Source organism: Carettochelys insculpta, chromosome 32, assembly GCF_033958435.1.
Source record: "Carettochelys insculpta isolate YL-2023 chromosome 32, ASM3395843v1, whole genome shotgun sequence".
Lineage (NCBI taxonomy): Eukaryota > Metazoa > Chordata > Testudines > Carettochelyidae > Carettochelys > Carettochelys insculpta.
Window position 1 is genome coordinate 7,008,347 of NC_134168.1, and position 19,188 is coordinate 7,027,534.

At 46.5% G+C, this 19,188-nt stretch overlaps 3 protein-coding genes across 3 annotated transcripts; all 3 read left to right on the plus strand.

Moving 5' to 3' along the window:
• The first annotated feature begins 883 nt into the window (after window positions 1-883).
• Window positions 884-1,840, plus strand: LOC142004846 (olfactory receptor 6F1-like). Its single transcript, XM_074982527.1, has one exon. The coding sequence runs from the start codon at window positions 884-886 to the stop codon at window positions 1,838-1,840; it is 957 nt and encodes a 318-aa protein (XP_074838628.1).
• Window positions 1,841-8,680: 6,840 nt separating this feature from the next.
• On the plus strand, window positions 8,681-9,637 carry LOC142004847 (olfactory receptor 6F1-like). The gene has a single exon (XM_074982528.1). The coding sequence runs from the start codon at window positions 8,681-8,683 to the stop codon at window positions 9,635-9,637; it is 957 nt and encodes a 318-aa protein (XP_074838629.1).
• A 6,839-nt stretch (window positions 9,638-16,476) lies between these two features.
• LOC142004848 (olfactory receptor 6F1-like) lies at window positions 16,477-17,433 on the plus strand. The gene has a single exon (XM_074982529.1). The coding sequence runs from the start codon at window positions 16,477-16,479 to the stop codon at window positions 17,431-17,433; it is 957 nt and encodes a 318-aa protein (XP_074838630.1).
• Window positions 17,434-19,188: the final 1,755 nt, after the last annotated feature.

Consider the following 19,188-nt stretch of genomic DNA (forward strand, 5'->3'; position numbering starts at 1 on the left):
TTCCCTTTTTATTTATTTAAATGTTTATTGTTTCCCTAAATAAGAAGGTGAGGGAGACTGTCAGATGAATGGTAGTGGACTCCAGGACTGAAAAATTGATAGCATGAAAACAATTGACAAACAAACTGTGAACAGGGGAGATGAGAACCTAGAAAATAAATCCCCATAAATCAACAGCTCATATCTGTTATATTAGTATTTACTATTCTGTTTGTATCAAATGCAACCAAATCGGCTAAATTCCTGGAATTTCACTCTGTTAAGTTCTCAAGCAACTTTTTTCTTTCCTGGCCTATGTGTGATTTTAAGTGTTATCAATGATCGTAAATTTTCATCCATTTTTGTGTGCCTAGTGAAATGGCATTTCATAGCATTTACTAACACCAGACGGGGCTCCTTTTTGAAAGGACCTTGGCAACCTCAAAATCCCCTTATTCCAAAGAGCAGATAGGAATTTGCATGGCCATTTCGAAGTTTTGGGCTAGTGTAAATGTAGTCATCCGGTCGTGTCTCAGCTGGATGAAAATTGGAATGGAAACTCACAAAAATGATAACTTTGGAAATCAGTAGCTCCAAGTAGCTGGCATACAAGAGTATTAAAAATGCTAGCTCAGAAACTCATTGGCCAGCAATGATTGTCTTAAGGCTTGGATTATTGTGTACTACCATTAACCCTTAAGAAAACACATATGCCAATATTTTAAAGGTGCAATAAATTCATAGGCCTGTTAGACTGATATGGAACCCATGCAGGATATTGGAGTAGCTAGTAAAGAACTCAGTTAACAATGCAATATAATCAAAGTAATTAAACCTGAGTTGAGAGTAAATTGATGCTGTGAAATTAAGCATCCCTGAGTGATGATCTTTTGTGCCTTGACAGATGGAGACTGTGACTGGAAAAGAGAAGGAAAACCAGTCCAGCATAAAGGAGTTTCTCCTCCTAGGATTTCCTGGCAATCAGGATGTGCAGATCTCTCTGTGTGTGGTATTTACCGTTACGTACATCCTGACTGTAACAGGAAATATTACCATCATAGCCCTGGTTGGGAGCCACTCTCACCTCCAAACGCCCATGTACTTTTTCCTTTCCAACCTGTCCTTCCTAGAAGTCTGGTACACCACAGCCTGTGTCCCTAAAGCCATTGCTATTTTCCTGGGGAAAAGCAGAACCATCCCCTTTCCTAGCTGCATCCTGCAGATGTATTTTATTTCCTCCTTGGGCTGCACAGAATTTTTCCTCTTGACTGTCATGGCCTATGACCGCTACCTGGCCATTTGCTACCCATTGCACTACAGCACAATTATGAACAAAACAAGGTCTGCACAGCTGGCTTTTGCATGCTGGGTGGCTGGTTTCCTGGTTATTTCTGTCCCAGCTTCAATTCTAGTCAGCTTGTCCTTCTGTGAGTCTTACGCCATCAATCATTTCTATTGTGGTATAGATTCCTTAGTGGTTCTCTCCTGCTCAGATACCTTGGTGTTTCAGTGGGTAGTTTTCATCATAGCCATGATTGTAATCCTTGGATCATTTCTGATAACCCTGGTCTCTTACATTTCCATCATTTCCACCATCGTGAAGATCCCATCAGAGCAAGGCCGGCAAAAGGCTTTTTCCACTTGCTCTGCCCATTTCATGGTGGTGATTATGTGGTATGGCTCCAACATCTTCCTGTACGTCAAATATTCCAAGGAGAATGCCCTGGAAATCAACAAGATTGTCAATACTTTGAGCACTATTATAACTCCACTGTTAAACCCTTTTATTTACACTCTGAGAAATAAAGAGGTGAAGGACGCTTTATGGAACATATTGAAGGGGACAGGAAGTTGGTTTTGAATGTCTCCATACTCATTGGGTTTGACTATCAGCTGGTGCTGATGTTCAAGAAAACCTTCCTAGTTGTCGGGTTGGGTAAACACTGAAATAAATTGCTTAGGGATGTTGTGGACTCTCCATCATTGACTATATTCAGCATCAGGTTATATAGACACCTACCTTTTCATGATCTGTTTCATGAGGCCCTATGACAGCCTTCTCGACTCCACGCAGGATCTCTTCAACAACTGTCTCACCCGAGCACACAAGCAGGCAGAGTGTGACTTCGACCATCTGAAGGCCTGGTGCCGGTTATCTCCTCCCTCACTCACCTGGATGTGTTGGAGCACAAAGTCCCTAAAGTTGTGGGGATGTGCTGTGCCATCCACAATGGTGTAGAGAGCAAGGGTGAGGCTGTTGTGTCAGGGTGGGGGACCAATGCTTTCCACGGCTACGACAAGCTAGGCATGGCTCCTATCTGCCAAGCCAGAAGTGATGGAGTGTGGTTTTGGGAGGCCCTATAGAGAGTTTCTTTAAATAACCCCAAGGACCACCCCTCCAGGAGCCCCCAGCAGGCTCTGGGGCCATAGGTCTACCATCCTCTTATCACCCACACATCCCTACCTGACCACCCCACAATGATGAGGGACATGGAGGTTGTGAAGAAATGGTTTATTTTAACAGGTCAAAACTTGTTGAAATTAAAACTTCTGCAAAAAAACCTAAGTACATTGTCGAATGATAAGAAAGTATATAAGTGATGGGGCTTGGGACAGGGAGTGCGGGGATCTTAGTCCAGGGAGGGCTGGTGGTCCAAAACTCCCTCTCGGTGAGTGTCACTCTGATTATTGCCAGACACGGGATCCTCTCCCATTGTGGGTGTGGGGTCTCCATCAGGGTTTGGACTGGGTCAGGAGCATGGGGGAGTACAGGTGTGAGAAGGGTTCAGCAGGTTTGGGCTCAGTGGTCCGAGTGTGGGAGTCAGAGTTGGCAGGGACTGCATTATGTTGGGGGTTGCAGTGGAGACTGGCTTGGTGGGGCTGACCACGGTCATAAGGAAGCAGGCAAAATCCATGAATGCCAGAGGGACCTTAGGCAGGGTGAGGGCGGTGGGGGCCGTGAGTCAGTGGCGGGGGGAGTAAGTGGCTGGACTGACTGGTTCAGCAGGATTCTTGTAATGGTGTCATGGTGAGACGTTATTTCAGCCCATGCCCACGTCTGCCATGACTTCTCATCCTGATCCACCTGCAGCTGCCACTGCAGGAGCTCATTCTGTCACCCGCAGGGAGCTGCGTAGGTCCACTTGGCATTGTTCTCAGGGAGATGATGGGTCCTGCAGATGTGGGACTGCCCGAGCAGTGGTGCTGGTGGGCCAGCCCTCTCCTCTACTGCCTCTACACTGTGTGGCTCCAGCACCTGGCCTCAGTGGTGTGATGGTGCTTGCCCAGGCCTCGGACGGTGCAGCTGTAGGATGAGGGGAAGAGGGAGAGACAGTAAGTCATTCCCATATTGCACCAACACATCTCTATTCCCCCGTCCCTCCTATGGGCAGTGGTCTCCACCCTGGGCTGATGGATGGGGATATCCTGGGAGTGCATGCATGTGTGTCCTGCATGGCGGTCCCTGCTGTGCCAGAGGATCCTGGTACGTTGCTGTAACCCCTCCCATCCACCATGCCAGCTGCCCAGGGGGATTCCAGGCACTGAGGGGTCCTCACATGGGTGGTGCATGCAGTGGGCACAATCTGGGCTCCCCCCCCCATATGGCACTAGAAGCACTATGTATGGGAGCTGGTGCTGAATGTTGCCTGAAGGTAGGCCAATAAGGCAAGAGCCGCGGGCTTCTGTGGTGTGTCTGGGGTGGGGCCAGTGGCCGTGTGTCTCACCCACTTCCAGCCAAGGCAGAGATGGCCACCCTTCCCCCACAGCTTGGGTGTGTGGTATTCAGAGTACTTACTGGAGGGTCCCTCAAAGAGATATGGGGATGCCCTGATGGACATTACCTGGCTGGAAGATATTGAGGCCCCGGTGATGAGCAAGGTTCCATCACTCTGCTCGGTGTCCGATGGTGGCTCTGCCTCCATCTCTGGCTGTGTCGAAGTCCCAGGCTGCTCCTCCTCTGCCTCTGTCTCTGACTTTGTCAAGGGTGCCTGGCGGAGGAGTCCCCCAGCCATGTCCAGAGGGGTGCTTAGGTGTGTGGGGAGCTTTCAGTGCCCCTGAGGAGGCTGTGCAGTTCTTTGTGAAAAAGGGCGGGTGGAGGTTCCTGCCCATGACTTCCTTGCCACGTTCCTGGCCTGAGTGTAGCCCTGGTGCAGCTCTTTAACTTTTGCCCAGACCTGCTCCAGGGTCCGGACAGGGTGGCTATGTGCCACCAAGCCTGTTGTGAGCCAGGTATGGGTGGGAGCTTTTCTCATCTTGGCTGTGTGGTCCAGGAGCAGACACTCCCGTCCCAGAGTCAGAGGAAGTCTTGGAGCTTGGGCTCTGTCCAAGAGGGGCCTGGTATTTTGTGGGATGGGGCCAGGAGCTCATCCTGCAGCTCTCTGGAGGGCCTCTGGAGGTTTACAGCACTGCTGGCTGTTGATTATCTTGTACTCTGGCAGTCAGGGTATGGCCATGAGGGTGTGGAGGGGCAGGGGTCTTGCCTGTGCTCCAGACATGCTTTCAGCTTCCTGCCATGGTGTTTCTGGAGCTCTCTGCACCATGAAAATGGGCCAGAGGCAGAGACCATGGAGCTGTGCGCTCGGTGTCCAGGGCGTCTACGAGCTCCATCTGGCTAGCGACATGGAGTACTGCTCTTTTGCCAAAAGGGCCCCCGGAGTGTCGACACACCTTTCTTTGTTTTCAGAAGAATATGTCAGAAAAGGCACTCCTCCTCATCTGGGGGAGGCAGACAGCCACAGGGTAAAGTACCACTTTCTGACAATTTACTGTTGAAAGAACATATTTTAGGCTTGGAAGGTTTTTGTTGACAAACCTCAGTTTTGTTGAAAAACTCTGTAGTGTAGACATAGTCTTTTAGTGTTGACCGGAGGTACATTTTCCAAAAGCACCAAGCATTTTAGGACCAGGTTTTCAAATATAATTGAGAGGCTTATTTAATTTTGCTGTCCTTTGACACCTGCATCATATCGAATTCCATTGGAGTTTGGTTCTTAACCAACTGAGATTCTTGTGATTTCCCAGCATGTACCTATTGGCATAGATTGAGACATGTAAAAACCTAAACGGATTATGTAAAGTATGTAGACGTCTAACACATTGGGGGGTGTCTACTCTTGCATTCCTCTTTCAAAAGAGGTGTGTAAATGAGGTAAATTGAAAATGCAAACGAGGTATAAATTTGCATAGTTGGCCCCTCATTTGTGTATTCTGATTTTGAAAGAGCCTCTTTCGAAAGAAGAAAGCCAGTGTAGATGCTATTGTTTTGAAATAAACCCCATCTTCGAAAGAATCCTTCTTTCCATTAAATAAAGGGAAGAAGGATTCTTTCAAAGATTGGTTCAATTTTGAAAGAGCAGCATCTACACTGGCTTTCTTCTTTTGAAAGAAGCTCTTTTGAAATTAGAATACACAAATGAGGTGCCAGATATGCAAATTAATACCTCATTTGCATCTTGATTTACTTCATTTGCATACCTCCTTCAAAAGAGGAATGCAAGTGTAGATGCACTCTAACTGATATAAATGAACTTTTCTATCCTAGTTTCTCTACAGCTGTGGGGTAAGGGGATAGGAATAAGGGATTTCGAAGTTCTGGGGTCCTTTCAAAAAGGAACCCCGTTTGGATAAGCCGCGTGGCGGCGAGCCCTGTCAATTTCGAAGTTCCACGGCAACCCACATGCTAATGAAGTGCTGAATATGCATTTCAGCACTTCATTGGTAAACTTCGAAATGGCCATTTCATGGCCATTTTGAAGTTTTGGGCTGGTGTAGATATAACCTAGTTGTTTAGTTTCCAATTCTAGTTTCTCCTAGTTGCCTAGAGACGTGGTGGATTCTCTATCCTTAGAGATTTTTAAGTCCCAGCTTGACAGGGTCCTCGCTGGCATGATTTAGTTGGGGTTGATTCTGCTTGAAGCAGGGGGCTGGATTAGATGACCTCCTGAAGTCCATTCCAGCCCTATGAGCTTATAAATCTTTCAGAATTACACTGAACGTTTAAATAAATGGAGACACTGCAGTGAACAGAACTTAATTACTCAACGATCAGTCAGCAAATCAGTGGACACACAGAATCAAGGTTTCCAAACTCCCATTCCTTGCATTTAACCAGTTCTAACTCAGCCAAGGGTGGCACATTGGAGAGAAGCCCATGAAATTCTGCTGAGACCAAATCCGAGGGGAAATTCTGCGGTATATCAATGAGGCTTATTTGTAGGTTTTGTTAAGTTGCTGAACATCAACAAAGCAGGTAAGGGGAAACGTTGAGGGTAAAATGATTACACAGTGGGACTCTCATTGCTATAGAAACTGTGCAATAGTTAGAAGAATATCTTTGGAACTTCGAACTGTTTGTTTTATTACTGGACTCAAAATATCACTCCCATGTTTGCAATGCATTTTTCTTCAGAATCCAAGAAGCCCCATGCTAAGATATTGTGAGAATGTGGGAGCGGGATGGGGAAGATTTCTGTTCTGACTAGTTCTGTCAACAAAACCTGATAAACTATTTCCACCTGAGTGTGTATGAGACAGAGAGAGAGAGAGAGAGAGGGAGGGAGGGAGAGAAGTGTAGTTCAAAACACCCATATTAGTAAAGGTGTTCTACACTTTGTGATATGATCTACTGGGCGACTGGACCATATCTGGTTAGAAGAAAAATCTTTCCCACAGTGAGGATTGGAACAGCTGTAACCCAGTTCCACCAGTTTCTTTTTCCCTTGGCTTTTGCCCCCTCCCTCTTTTTGTCCTTAATTTTTCAACTTTGCAATGCTTTTCAGAAAACTAAACAATTCCCTGTGAGTCAGCTGTGGGGATATTGTTGCTGCTGAAATGTATTGAGTCGCACAGGTAGGCTGAGGTAGGCAGAAGTTTCCATAGCCTATGACCACTACACAAATGCCCACTCCTCAATCATTTTTATGAGAATTGAGGTGTCCAAAATCTAGATTGCTTCATAGGTTGCAAGCTCTGCCCTTGAAGATCACTAAAAAATGAGTACAATGTCTTCATCAAACCCTCCTATTTGGGACTCAGTTGGTGGCTGACAAGTCCAGGTCTGGAAGTTCAGGTGTTCTCACACAAGGGGCAGGTGTTGGTAGCTGCTGGAGCGTTGTGGGATAGTTTTTGCAACTGTGTCCTTCTTCTCTGCCTGTCCTCATGTGTGCTACAGAGGGACCTCTCAAATTGAGGTCCTGGCTACACAGGGGGAAATTCAACCCATTATAGAATGGCATAGCTCATGAGCGCACAGTTCTTGGAAGACGTAAAGAGGCGAGCAAGTCAACAGTCTTTTTATCTTTGCCAGACTGCTCTCAGTGAGGAGAAGGAGGATAAGTGTTAAGGTGGAAAGCAGCAATAAGGTGATGGGAATCAGGCAGCTTCAGCCTACCGAATAACACGTGTTTCATCTGCTTCAGATACCTTCAAAAATCGCTCTGCAATGTGACAGCCGGGAATTCATCCTCCAGTCCAAAGTGTTTTCTTCATTTCAGCCGAGTGAAGGATGTCGCCCACCATGAGAAACTGCAGACCTTAGTTCTGGTTTGTAATGGCTTCTTTTCTTAGGTAGAAATTGTGATCCTGAGCTTCTTCCTTAGAGGCGTTCAGATCTATTGAGGAAAAGGACAGCACTAAAACTGGGGATTGTAAGGACTGAGTATTCCCAAGGAAACATGTCTTGTATTTAATCTCTATGAAATTCTTAGTCTATGCTCACTTACGTGTTCCTATGTCATGAATAGCCAAGGCAAAATTTTATATTTATTTATTAACACTTTGGATGCGTAATTTCAAGAAGATAAGATTCACAGCATTTCTTTCCCTTTGTATTTATTTAAATGTTAATTGTTTCCCTAAATAAGAAGGTGAGGGAGACTGTCAGATGAATGGTAGTGGACTCCAGGACTGGAAAATTGATAGCATGAAAACAATTGACAAAGAAACTGTGAACAGGGGAGATGATAACCTAGAAAATAAATCCCCATAAATCAATAGCTCATATCTGTTATATTAGTATTTACTATTCTGTTTGTATCAAATGCAACCAAATCGGCTAAATTCCTGGAATTTCACTCTGTTAAGTTCTCAAGCAACTTTTTTCTTTCCTGGCCTATGTGTGATTTTAAGTGTTATCAATGATCGTAAATTTTCATCCATTTTTGTGTGCCTAGTGAAATGGCATTTCATAGCATTTACTAACACCAGACGGGGCTCCTTTTTGAAAGGACCTTGGCAACCTCAAAATCCCCTTATTCCAAAGAGCAGATAGGAATTTGCATGGCCATTTCGAAGTTTTGGGCTAGTGTAAATGTAGTCATCCGGTCGTGTCTCAGCTGGATGAAAATTGGAATGGAAACTCACAAAAATGATAACTTTGGAAATCAGTAGCTCCAAGTAGCTGGCATACAAGAGTATTAAAAATGCTAGCTCAGAAACTCATTGGCCAGCAATGATTGTCTTAAGGCTTGGATTATTGTGTACTACCATTAACCCTTAAGAAAACACATATGCCAATATTTTAAAGGTGCAATAAATTCATAGGCCTGTTAGACTGATATGGAACCCATGCAGGATATTGGAGTAGCTAGTAAAGAACTCAGTTAACAATGCAATATAATCAAAGTAATTAAACCTGAGTTGAGAGTAAATTGATGCTGTGAAATTAAGCATCCCTGAGTGATGATCTTTTGTGCCTTGACAGATGGAGACTGTGACTGGAAAAGAGAAGGAAAACCAGTCCAGCATAAAGGAGTTTCTCCTCCTAGGATTTCCTGGCAATCAGGATGTGCAGATCTCTCTGTGTGTGGTATTTACCGTTACGTACATCCTGACTGTAACAGGAAATATTACCATCATAGCCCTGGTTGGGAGCCACTCTCACCTCCAAACGCCCATGTACTTTTTCCTTTCCAACCTGTCCTTCCTAGAAGTCTGGTACACCACAGCCTGTGTCCCTAAAGCCATTGCTATTTTCCTGGGGAAAAGCAGAACCATCCCCTTTCCTAGCTGCATCCTGCAGATGTATTTTATTTCCTCCTTGGGCTGCACAGAATTTTTCCTCTTGACTGTCATGGCCTATGACCGCTACCTGGCCATTTGCTACCCATTGCACTACAGCACAATTATGAACAAAACAAGGTCTGCACAGCTGGCTTTTGCATGCTGGGTGGCTGGTTTCCTGGTTATTTCTGTCCCAGCTTCAATTCTAGTCAGCTTGTCCTTCTGTGAGTCTTACGCCATCAATCATTTCTATTGTGGTATAGATTCCTTAGTGGTTCTCTCCTGCTCAGATACCTTGGTGTTTCAGTGGGTAGTTTTCATCATAGCCATGATTGTAATCCTTGGATCATTTCTGATAACCCTGGTCTCTTACATTTCCATCATTTCCACCATCGTGAAGATCCCATCAGAGCAAGGCCGGCAAAAGGCTTTTTCCACTTGCTCTGCCCATTTCATGGTGGTGATTATGTGGTATGGCTCCAACATCTTCCTGTACGTCAAATATTCCAAGGAGAATGCCCTGGAAATCAACAAGATTGTCAATACTTTGAGCACTATTATAACTCCACTGTTAAACCCTTTTATTTACACTCTGAGAAATAAAGAGGTGAAGGACGCTTTATGGAACATATTGAAGGGGACAGGAAGTTGGTTTTGAATGTCTCCATACTCATTGGGTTTGACTATCAGCTGGTGCTGATGTTCAAGAAAACCTTCCTAGTTGTCGGGTTGGGTAAACACTGAAATAAATTGCTTAGGGATGTTGTGGACTCTCCATCATTGACTATATTCAGCATCAGGTTATATAGACACCTACCTTTTCATGATCTGTTTCATGAGGCCCTATGACAGCCTCCTCGACTCCACGCAGGATCTCTTCAACAACTGTCTCACCCGAGCACACAAGCAGGCAGAGTGTGACTTCGACCATCTGAAGGCCTGGTGCCGGTTATCTCCTCCCTCACTCACCTGGATGTGTTGGAGCACAAAGTCCCTAAAGTTGTGGGGATGTGCTGTGCCATCCACAATGGTGTAGAGAGCAAGGGTGAGGCTGTTGTGTCAGGGTGGGGGACCAATGCTTTCCACGGCTACGACAAGCTAGGCATGGCTCCTATCTGCCAAGCCAGAAGTGATGGAGTGTGGTTTTGGGAGGCCCAAAGAGAGTTTCTTTAAAGAACCCCAAGGACCACCCCTCCAGGAGCCCCCAGCAGGCTCTGGGGCCATAGGTCTACCATCCTCTTATCACCCACACATCCCTACCTGACCACCCCACAATGATGAGGGACATGGAGGTTGTGAAGAAATGGTTTATTTTAACAGGTCAAAACTTGTTGAAATTAAAACTTCTGCAAAAAAACCTAAGTACATTGTTGAATGATAAGAAAGTATATAAGTGATGGGGCTTGGGACAGGGAGTGCGGGGATCTTAGTCCAGGGAGGGCTGGTGGTCCAAAACTCCCTCTCGGTGAGTGTCACTCTGATTATTGCCAGACACGGGATCCTCTCCCATTGTGGGTGTGGGGTCTCCATCAGGGTTTGGACTGGGTCAGGAGCATGGGGGAGTACAGGTGTGAGAAGGGTTCAGCAGGTTTGGGCTCAGTGGTCCGAGTGTGGGAGTCAGAGTTGGCAGGGACTGCATTATGTTGGGGGTTGCAGTGGAGACTGGCTTGGTGGGGCTGACCACGGTCATAAGGAAGCAGGCAAAATCCATGAATGCCAGAGGGACCTTAGGCAGGGTGAGGGCGGTGGGGGCCGTGAGTCAGTGGCGGGGGGAGTAAGTGGCTGGACTGACTGGTTCAGCAGGATTCTTGTAATGGTGTCATGGTGAGACGTTATTTCAGCCCATGCCCACGTCTGCCATGACTTCTCATCCTGATCCACCTGCAGCTGCCACTGCAGGAGCTCATTCTGTCACCCGCAGGGAGCTGCGTAGGTCCACTTGGCATTGTTCTCAGGGAGATGATGGGTCCTGCAGATGTGGGACTGCCCGAGCAGTGGTGCTGGTGGGCCAGCCCTCTCCTCTACTGCCTCTACACTGTGTGGCTCCAGCACCTGGCCTCAGTGGTGTGATGGTGCTTGCCCAGGCCTCGGACGGTGCAGCTGTAGGATGAGGGGAAGAGGGAGAGACAGTAAGTCATTCCCATATTGCACCAACACATCTCTATTCCCCCGACCCTCCTATGGGCAGTGGTCTCCACCCTGGGCTGATGGATGGGGATATCCTGGGAGTGCATGCATGTGTGTCCTGCATGGCGGTCCCTGCTGTGCCAGAGGATCCTGGTACGTTGCTGTAACCCCTCCCATCCACCATGCCAGCTGCCCAGGGGGATTCCAGGCACTGAGGGGTCCTCACATGGGTGGTGCATGCAGTGGGCACAATCTGGGCTCCCCCCCCCATATGGCACTAGAAGCACTATGTATGGGAGCTGGTGCTGAATGTTGCCTGAAGGTAGGCCAATAAGGCAAGAGCCGCGGGCTTCTGTGGTGTGTCTGGGGTGGGGCCAGTGGCCGTGTGTCTCACCCACTTCCAGCCAAGGCAGAGATGGCCACCCTTCCCCCACAGCTTGGGTGTGTGGTATTCAGAGTACTTACTGGAGGGTCCCTCAAAGAGATATGGGGATGCCCTGATGGACATTACCTGGCTGGAAGATATTGGGGCCCCGGTGATGAGCAAGGTTCCATCACTCTGCTCGGTGTCCGATGGTGGCTCTGCCTCCATCTCTGGCTGTGTCGAAGTCCCAGGCTGCTCCTCCTCTGCCTCTGTCTCTGACTTTGTCAAAGGTGCCTGGCGGAGGAGTCCCCCAGCCATGTCCAGAGGGGTGCTTAGGTGTCTGGGGAGCTTTCAGTGCCCCTGAGGAGGCTGTGCAGTTCTTTGTGAAAAAGGGCGGGTGGAGGTTCCTGCCCATGACTTCCTTGCCACGTTCCTGGCCTGAGTGTAGCCCTGGTGCAGCTCTTTAACTTTTGCCCAGACCTGCTCCAGGGTCCGGACAGGGTGGCTATGTGCCACCAAGCCTGTTGTGAGCCAGGTATGGGTGGGAGCTTTTCTCATCTTGGCTGTGTGGTCCAGGAGCAGACACTCCCGTCCCAGAGTCAGAGGAAGTCTTGGAGCTTGGGCTCTGTCCAAGAGGGGCCTGGTATTTTGTGGGATGGGGCCAGGAGCTCATCCTGCAGCTCTCTGGAGGGCCTCTGGAGGTTTACAGCACTGCTGGCTGTTGATTATCTTGGACTCTGGCAGTCAGGGTATGGCCATGAGGGTGTGGAGGGGCAGGGGTCTTGCCTGTGCTCCAGACATGCTTTCAGCTTCCTGCCATGGTGTTTCTGGAGCTCTCTGCACCATGAAAATGGGCCAGAGGCAGAGACCATGGAGCTGTGCGCTCGGTGTCCAGGGCGTCTACGAGCTCCATCTGGCTAGCGACATGGAGTACTGCTCTTTTGCCAAAAGGGCCCCCGGAGTGTCGACACACCTTTCTTTGTTTTCAGAAGAATATGTCAGAAAAGGCACTCCTCCTCATCTGGGGGAGGCAGAGGGCCACAGGGTAAAGTACCACATTCTGACAATTTACTGTTGAAAGAACATATTTTAGGCTTGGAAGGTTTTTGTTGACAAACCTCAGTTTTGTTGAAAAACTCTGTATTGTAGACATAGTCTTTTAGTGTTGACCGGAGGTACATTTTCCAAAAGCACCAAGCATTTTAGGACCAGGTTTTCAAATATAATTGAGAGGCTTATTTAATTTTGCTGTCCTTTGACACCTGCATCATATCGAATTCCATTGGAGTTTGGTTCTTAACCAACTTAGATTCTTGTGATTTCCCAGCATGTACCTATTGGCATAGATTGAGACATGTAAAAACCTAAACGGATTATGTAAAGTATGTAGACGTCTAACACATTGGGGGTGTCTACTCTTGCATTCCTCTTTCAAAAGAGGTGTGTAAATGAGGTAAATTGAAAATGCAAACGAGGTATAAATTTGCATAGTTGGCCCCTCGTTTGTGTATTCTGATTTTGAAAGAGCCTCTTTCGAAAGAAGAAAGCCAGTGTAGATGCTATTGTTTTGAAATAAACCCCATCTTCGAAAGAATCCTTCTTTCCATTAAATAAAGGGAAGAAGGATTCTTTCAAAGATTGGTTCAATTTTGAAAGAGCAGCATCTACACTGGCTTTCTTCTTTTGAAAGAAGCTCTTTTGAAATTAGAATACACAAATGAGGTGCCAGATATGCAAATTAATACCTCATTTGCATCTTGATTTACTTCATTTGCATACCTCCTTCAAAAGAGGAATGCAAGTGTAGATGCACTCTAACTGATATAAATGAACTTTTCTATCCTAGTTTCTCTACAGCTGTGGGGTAAGGGGATAGGAATAAGGGATTTCGAAGTTCTGGGGTCCTTTGAAAAAGGAACCCCGTTTGGATAAGCCGCGTGGCGGCGAGCCCTGTCAATTTCGAAGTTCCACGGCAACCCACATGCTAATGAAGTGCTGAATATGCATTTCAGCACTTCATTGGTAAACTTCGAAATGGCCATTTCATGGCCATTTTGAAGTTTTGGGCTGGTGTAGATATAACCTAGTTGTTTAGTTTCCAATTCTAGTTTCTCCTAGATGCCTAGAGACGTGGTGGATTCTCTATCCTTAGAGATTTTTAAGTCCCAGCTTGACAGGGTCCTCGCTGGCATGATTTAGTTGGGGTTGATTCTGCTTGAAGCAGGGGGCTGGATTAGATGACCTCCTGAAGTCCATTCCAGCCCTATGAGCTTATAAATCTTTCAGAATTACACTGAACATTTAAATAAATGGAGACACTCCAGTGAACAGAACTTAATTACTCAACGATCAGTCAGCAAATCAGTGGACACACAGAATCAAGGTTTCCAAACTCCCATTCCTTGCATTTAACCAGTTCTAACTCAGCCAAGGGTGGCACATTGGAGAGAAGCCCATGAAATTCTGCTGAGACCAAATCCGAGGGGAAATTCTGCGGTATATCAATGAGGCTTATTTGTAGGTTTTGTTAAGTTGCTGAACATCAACAAAGCAGGTAAGGGGAAACGTTGAGGGTAAAATGATTACACAGTGGGACTCTCATTGCTATAGAAACTGTGCAATAGTTAGAAGAATATCTTTGGAACTTCGAACTGTTTGTTTTATTACTGGACTCAAAATATCACTCCCATGTTTGCAATGCATTTTTCTTCAGAATCCAAGAAGCCCCATGCTAAGATATTGTGAGAATGTGGGAGCGGGATGGGGAAGATTTCTGTTCTGACTAGTTCTGTCAACAAAACCTGATAAACTATTTCCACCTGAGTGTGTATGAGACAGAGAGAGAGAGAGAGAGAGGGAGGGAGGGAGAGAAGTGTAGTTCAAAACACCCATATTAGTAAAGGTGTTCTACACTTTGTGATATGATCTACTGGGCGACTGGACCATATCTGGTTAGAAGAAAAATCTTTCCCACAGTGAGGATTGGAACAGCTGTAACCCAGTTCCACCAGTTTCTTTTTCCCTTGGCTTTTGCCCCCTCCCTCTTTTTGTCCTTAATTTTTCAACTTTGCAATGCTTTTCAGAAAACAAAACAATTCCCTGTGAGTCAGCTGAGGGGATATTGTTGCTGCTGAAATGCATTGAGTCACACAGGTAGGCTGAGGTAGGCAGAAGTTTCCATAGCCTATGAGCACTACACAAATGCCCACTCCTCAATCATTTTTATGAGAATTGAGGTGTCCAAAATCTAGATTGCTTCATAGGTTGCAAGCTCTGCCCTTGAAGATCACTAAAAAATGAGTACAATGTCTTCATCAAACCCTCCTATTTGGGACTCAGTTGGTGGCTGACAAGTCCAGCTCTGGAAGTTCAGGTGTTCTCACACAAGGGGCAGGTGTTGGTAGCTGTTGGAGCGTTGTGGGATAGTTTTTGCAACTGTGTCCTTCTTCTCTGCCTGTCCTCATGTGTGCTACAGAGGGACCTCTCAAATTGAGGTCCTGGCTACACAGGGGGAAATTCAACCCATTATAGAATGGCATAGCTCATGAGCGCACAGTTCTTGGAAGACGTAAAGAGGCGAGCAAGTCAACAGTCTTTTTATCTTTGCCAGACTGCTCTCAGTGAGGAGAAGGAGGATAAGTGTTAAGGTGGAAAGCAGCAAAAAGGTGATGGGAATCAGGCAGCTTCAGCCTACCGAATAACACGTGTTTCATCTGCTTCAGATACCTTCAAAAATCGCTCTGCAATGTGACAGCCGGGAATTCATCCTCCAGTCCAGAGTGTTTTCTTCATTTCAGCCGAGTGAAGGATGTCGCCCACCATGAGAAACTGCAGACATTAGTTCTGGTTTGTAATGGCTTCTTTTCTTAGGTAGAAATTGTGATCCTGAGCTTCTTCCTTAGAGGCGTTCAGATCTATTGAGGAAAAGGACAGCACTAAAACTGGGGATTGTAAGGACTGAGTAATCCCAAGGAAACATGTCTTGTATTTAATCTCTATGAAATTCTTAGTCTATGCTCACTTACGTGTTCCTATGTCATGAATAGCCAAGGCAAAATTTTATATTTATTTATTAACACTTTGGATGCATAATTTCAAGAAGATAAGATTCACAGCATTTCTTTCCCTTTGAATTTATTTAAATGTTAATTGTTTCCCTAAATAAGAAGGTGAGGGAGACTGTCAGATGAATGGTAGTGGACTCTAGGACTGGAAAATTGATTGCATGAAAACAATTGACAAACAAAGTGTGAACAGGGGAGATGATAACCTGGAAAATAAATCCGCGTAAATCAATACGTCAGATCTGTTATATTAGTCATTTACTATTCTGTTTGTATCAAATGCAACCAAATCGGCTAAATTCCTTTAATTTCACTCTGTTAAGTTCTCAAGCAACTTTTTTCTTTCCTGGCCTATGTGTGATTTTAAGTGTTATCAATGATCGTAAATTTTCATCCATTTTTGTGTGCCTAGTGAAATGGCATTTCATAGCATTTACTAACACCAGACGGGGCTCCTTTTTGAAAGGACCTTGGCAACCTCAAAATCCCCTTATTCCAAAGAGCAGATAGGAATTTGCATGGCCATTTCGAAGTTTTGGGGTAGTGTAAATGTAGTCATCCGGTCGTGTCTCAGCTGGATGAAAATTGGAATGGAAACTCACAAAAATGATAACTTTGGAAATCAGTAGCTCCAAGTAGCTGGCATACAAGAGTATTAAAAATGCTAGCTCAGAAACTCATTGGCCAGCAATGATTGTCTTAAGGCTTGAATTATTGTGTACTACCATTAACCCTTAAGAAAACACATATGCCAATATTTTAAAGGTGCAATAAATTCATAGGCCTGTTAGACTGATATGGAACCCATGCAGGATATTGGAGTAGCTAGTAAAGAACTCAGTTAACAATGCAATATAATCAAAGTAATTAAACCTGAGTTGAGAGTAAATTGATGCTGTGAAATTAAGCATCCCTGAGTGATGATCTTTTGTGCCTTGACAGATGGAGACTGTGACTGGAAAAGAGAAGGAAAACCAGTCCAGCATAAAGGAGTTTCTCCTCCTAGGATTTCCTGGCAATCAGGATGTGCAGATCTCTCTGTGTGTGGTATTTACCGTTACGTACATCCTGACGGTAACAGGAAATATTACCATCATAGCCCTGGTTGGGAGCCACTCTCACCTCCAAACGCCCATGTACTTTTTCCTTTCCAACCTGTCCTTCCTAGAAGTCTGGTACACCACAGCCTGTGTCCCTAAAGCCATTGCTATTTTCCTGGGGAAAAGCAGAACCATCCCCTTTGCTAGCTGCATCCTGCAGATGTATTTTATTTCCTCCTTGGGCTGCACAGAATTTTTCCTCTTGACTGTCATGGCCTATGACCGCTACCTGGCCATTTGCTACCCATTGCACTACAGCACAATTATGAACAAAACAAGGTCTGCACAGCTGGCTTTTGCATGCTGGGTGGCTGGTTTCCTGGTTATTTCTGTCCCAGCTTCAATTCTAGTCAGCTTCTCCTTCTGTGAGTCTTACGCCATCAATCATTTCTATTGCGGTATAGATTCCTTAGTGGTTCTCTCCTGCTCAGATACCTTGGTGTTTCAGTGGGTAGTTTTCATCATAGCCATGATTGTAATCCTTGGATCATTTCTGATAACCCTGGTCTCTTACATTTCCATCATTTCCACCATCGTGAAGATCCCATCAGAGCAAGGCCGGCAAAAGGCTTTTTCCACTTGCTCTGCCCATTTCATGGTGGTGATTATGTGGTATGGCTCCAACATCTTCCTGTACGTCAAATATTCCAAGGAGAATGCCCTGGAAATCAACAAGATTGTCAATACTTTGAGCACTATTATAACTCCACTGTTAAACCCTTTTATTTACACTCTGAGAAATAAAGAGGTGAAGGAGGCTTTATGGAACATATTGAAGGGGACAGGAAGTTGGTTTTGAATGTCTCCATACTCATTGGGTTTGACTATCAGCTGGTGCTGATGTTCAAGAAAACCTTCCTAATTTTCGGGTTGGGTAAACACTGGAATAAATTGCTTAGGGATGTTGTGGACTCTCCATCATTGACTATATTCAGCATCAGGTTATATAGACACCTACCTTTTCATGATCTGTTTCATGAGGCCCTATGACAGCCTCCTCGACTCCACGCAGGATCTCTTCAACAACTGTCTCACCCGTGCACACAAGCAGGCAGAGTGTGACTTCGACCATCTGAAGGCCTGGTGCCGGTTATCTCCTCCCTCACTCACCTGGATGTGTTGGAGCACAAAGTCCCTAAAGTTGTGGGGATGTGCTGTGCCATCCACAATGGTGTAGAGAGCAAGGGTGAGGCTGTTGTGTCAGGGTGGGGGACCAATGCTTTCCACGGCTACGACAAGCTAGGCATGGCTCCTATCTGCCAAGCCAGAAGTGATGGAGTGTGGTTTTGGGAGGCCCTATAGAGAGTTTCTTTAAAGAATCACAAGGACCACCCCTCCAGGAGCCCCCAGCAGGCTCTGGGGCCATAGGTCTACCATCCTCTTATCACCCACACATCCCTACCTGACCACCCCACAATGATGAGGGACATGGAGGTTGTGAAGAAATGGTTTATTTTAACAGGTCAAAACTTGTTGAAATTAAAACTTCTGCAAAAAAACCTAAGTACATTGTCGAATGATAAGAAAGTATATAAGTGATGGGGCTTGGGACAGGGAGTGCGGGGATATTAGTCCAGGGAGGGCTGGTGGTCCAAAACTCCCTCTCGGTGAGTGTCACTCTGATTATTGCCAGACACGGGATCCTCTCCCATTGTGGGTGTGGGGTCTCCATCAGGGTTTGGACTGGGTCAGGAGCATGGGGGAGTACAGGTGTGAGAAGGGTTCAGCAGGTATGGGTTCAGTGGTCCGAGTGTGGGAGTCAGAGTTGGCAGGGACTGCATTATGTTGGGGGGTGCAGTGGAGACTGGGTTGGTGGGGCTGACCATGGTCATAAGGAAGCAGGCAAAATCCATGAATGCCAGAGGGACCTTAGGCAGGGTGAGGGCGGTGGGGGCCTTGAGTCAGTGGCGGGGGGAGCAAGTGGCTGGACTGACTGGTTCAGCAGGATTCTTGTAATGGTGTCATGGTGAGATGTTATTTCAGCCCATGCCCACGTCTGCCATGACTTCTCATCCTGATCCACCTGCAGCTGCCACTGCAGGAGCTCATTCTGTCACCCGCAGGGAGCTGCGTAGGTCCACTTGGCATTGTTCTCAGGGAGATGATGGGTCCTGCAGAGGTGGGACTGCCCGAGCAGTGGTGCTGGTGAGCCAGCCCTCTCCTCTACTGCCTCTACACTGTGTGTCTCCAGCACCTGGCCTCAGTGGTGTGATGGTGCTTGCCCAGGCCTCGGACGGTGCAGCTGTAGGATGAGGGGAAGAGGGAGAGACAGTAAGTCATTCCCATATTGCACCAACACATCTCTATTCCCCCGACCCTCCTATGGGCAGTGGCCTCCACCCTGGGCTGAGGGATGGGGATATCCTGGGAGTGCATGAATGTGTGTCCTGCATGGCGGTCCCTGCTGTGCCAGAGGATCCTGGTACGTTGCTGTAACCCCTCCCATCCACCATGCCAGCTGCCCAGGGGGATTCCAGTCACTGAGGGGTCCTCACATGGGTGGTGCATGCAGTGGGCACAATCTGGGCTCCCCCCCCCACATGGCACTAGAAGC